This window comes from Gregarina niphandrodes, assembly GCF_000223845.1.
Source record: "Gregarina niphandrodes unplaced genomic scaffold scaffold00040, whole genome shotgun sequence".
NCBI lineage: Eukaryota > Apicomplexa > Conoidasida > Eugregarinorida > Gregarinidae > Gregarina > Gregarina niphandrodes.
In genome coordinates this window covers 33810-35037 of record NW_011646043.1, presented here as the reverse complement: position 1 = coordinate 35037, position 1228 = coordinate 33810, and the positions used below count along the sequence as shown (strand labels likewise).

The 1228-nt window shown below is 61.8% G+C and overlaps 1 protein-coding gene across 1 annotated transcript; it reads left to right on the top strand.

Moving 5' to 3' along the window:
* Positions 1 to 11: 11 nt before the first annotated feature.
* GNI_144830 (hypothetical protein) lies at positions 12 to 272 on the top strand (the record flags this gene model as incomplete). The annotated part of the gene is made up of 1 exon (XM_011135838.1): positions 12 to 272. A coding segment is annotated over one exon (261 nt), but the record flags the coding sequence as incomplete, so codon positions are not given.
* Positions 273 to 1228: the final 956 nt, after the last annotated feature.

Genomic DNA, 1228 nt, shown 5'->3' with positions numbered 1-1228 from the left:
CGGCTGTGGAGAAGGCGGCTGTGGAGAAGGCGGCTGTGGAGAAGGCGGCTGTGGAGAAGGCGGCTGTGGAGAAGGCGGCTGTGGAGAAGGCGGCTGTGGAGAAGGCGGCCGGAGAGACAGCGCGGCGACTCGAACGGTCGACTCGCAGCCCCCAACCTCCGATCTGGCCCGTTTCCTTCGCTGACCGCACCTACCTCGAACTCGTCGACGACCCCGTTTGGAAGCACGCCGGAGGACCCATCTGGCAACCATTCGCCGGGAACCGGATGTAAGAGAAGGACTCGAGGTGGCGGGCGCACCGAGATGAGCAGCCTCGTCAAAGACAGCCGACAGGCCAGTCGACGGCGAGCAAACTTTTTCACGGTGGACGTTGGAGTTGTCGGCAGCGGGTAAAACGGGTTGTCAGGGCGCGGGACTAACAAACAGCACGAGCGTGTCGGGAGCATGGTAACCCTTACGTGAGTGCATACGTGAGTGGGGTCTCGGAAGATGGCATGGGTGGATGCGTCAAGAGTGCACTCACTTAGGTTGTGTCATAATATCCCTTAGCTGTTGGGTCTCCGCCCCCTCGTTGACTCCCCCCCCCGCCGTTGTGCTTCCAAAATTTTCGCGAAATGCGGGTTCAAACAAGTGTTGGACGCGGCGAGAGTCGGTACGTGTTGAATGCGATGCAGTTGTTGGTATGTCCCTCGGACCTAGCCAGTTGGGGTCCGGGTGTGGCCATGATAATACCTTCGCGTGTTTCGGAGCAGCGTTGTCGAAGCCTGACGTGGAGGCGTGTTCCCCCGATGTTTGTGAAGGTGGAGGACTTGCAGAGAGGTCTCGAGGCGCAGCCGGCTCTCCTGCATCCCGACAAGCGAAGCATGACCTTCCGTGGTGACTTTTTCCCCGCTTTCCGCCCTGATCAAGTCGTCGTCGTCGTGCCACCTGAACCCACCACCCCCGAGTTCTTCGTCAACCAACGCGTCAACCAACGCGTCAACCAACGCTTCCTCGGTCAACCTCTCTTATTCCAATCATCCGATCGCCGGCACGAATCCCGTCACGCCCAATTCGCCAAGCCAGCTCCGCCGCAAACACCGAAGCCTCGGCCCTGCACCCTCGACACTACGCCCACCCCCCTTTGGGCACAACCGCCCTGGCTCCGCGCTCAGTCACTCGCGCACACCGAGGCTGTCGCACGCGCACAGGCCGCCGCAGCCGCCGCTCTCGCCGCCCAGACCGAGCT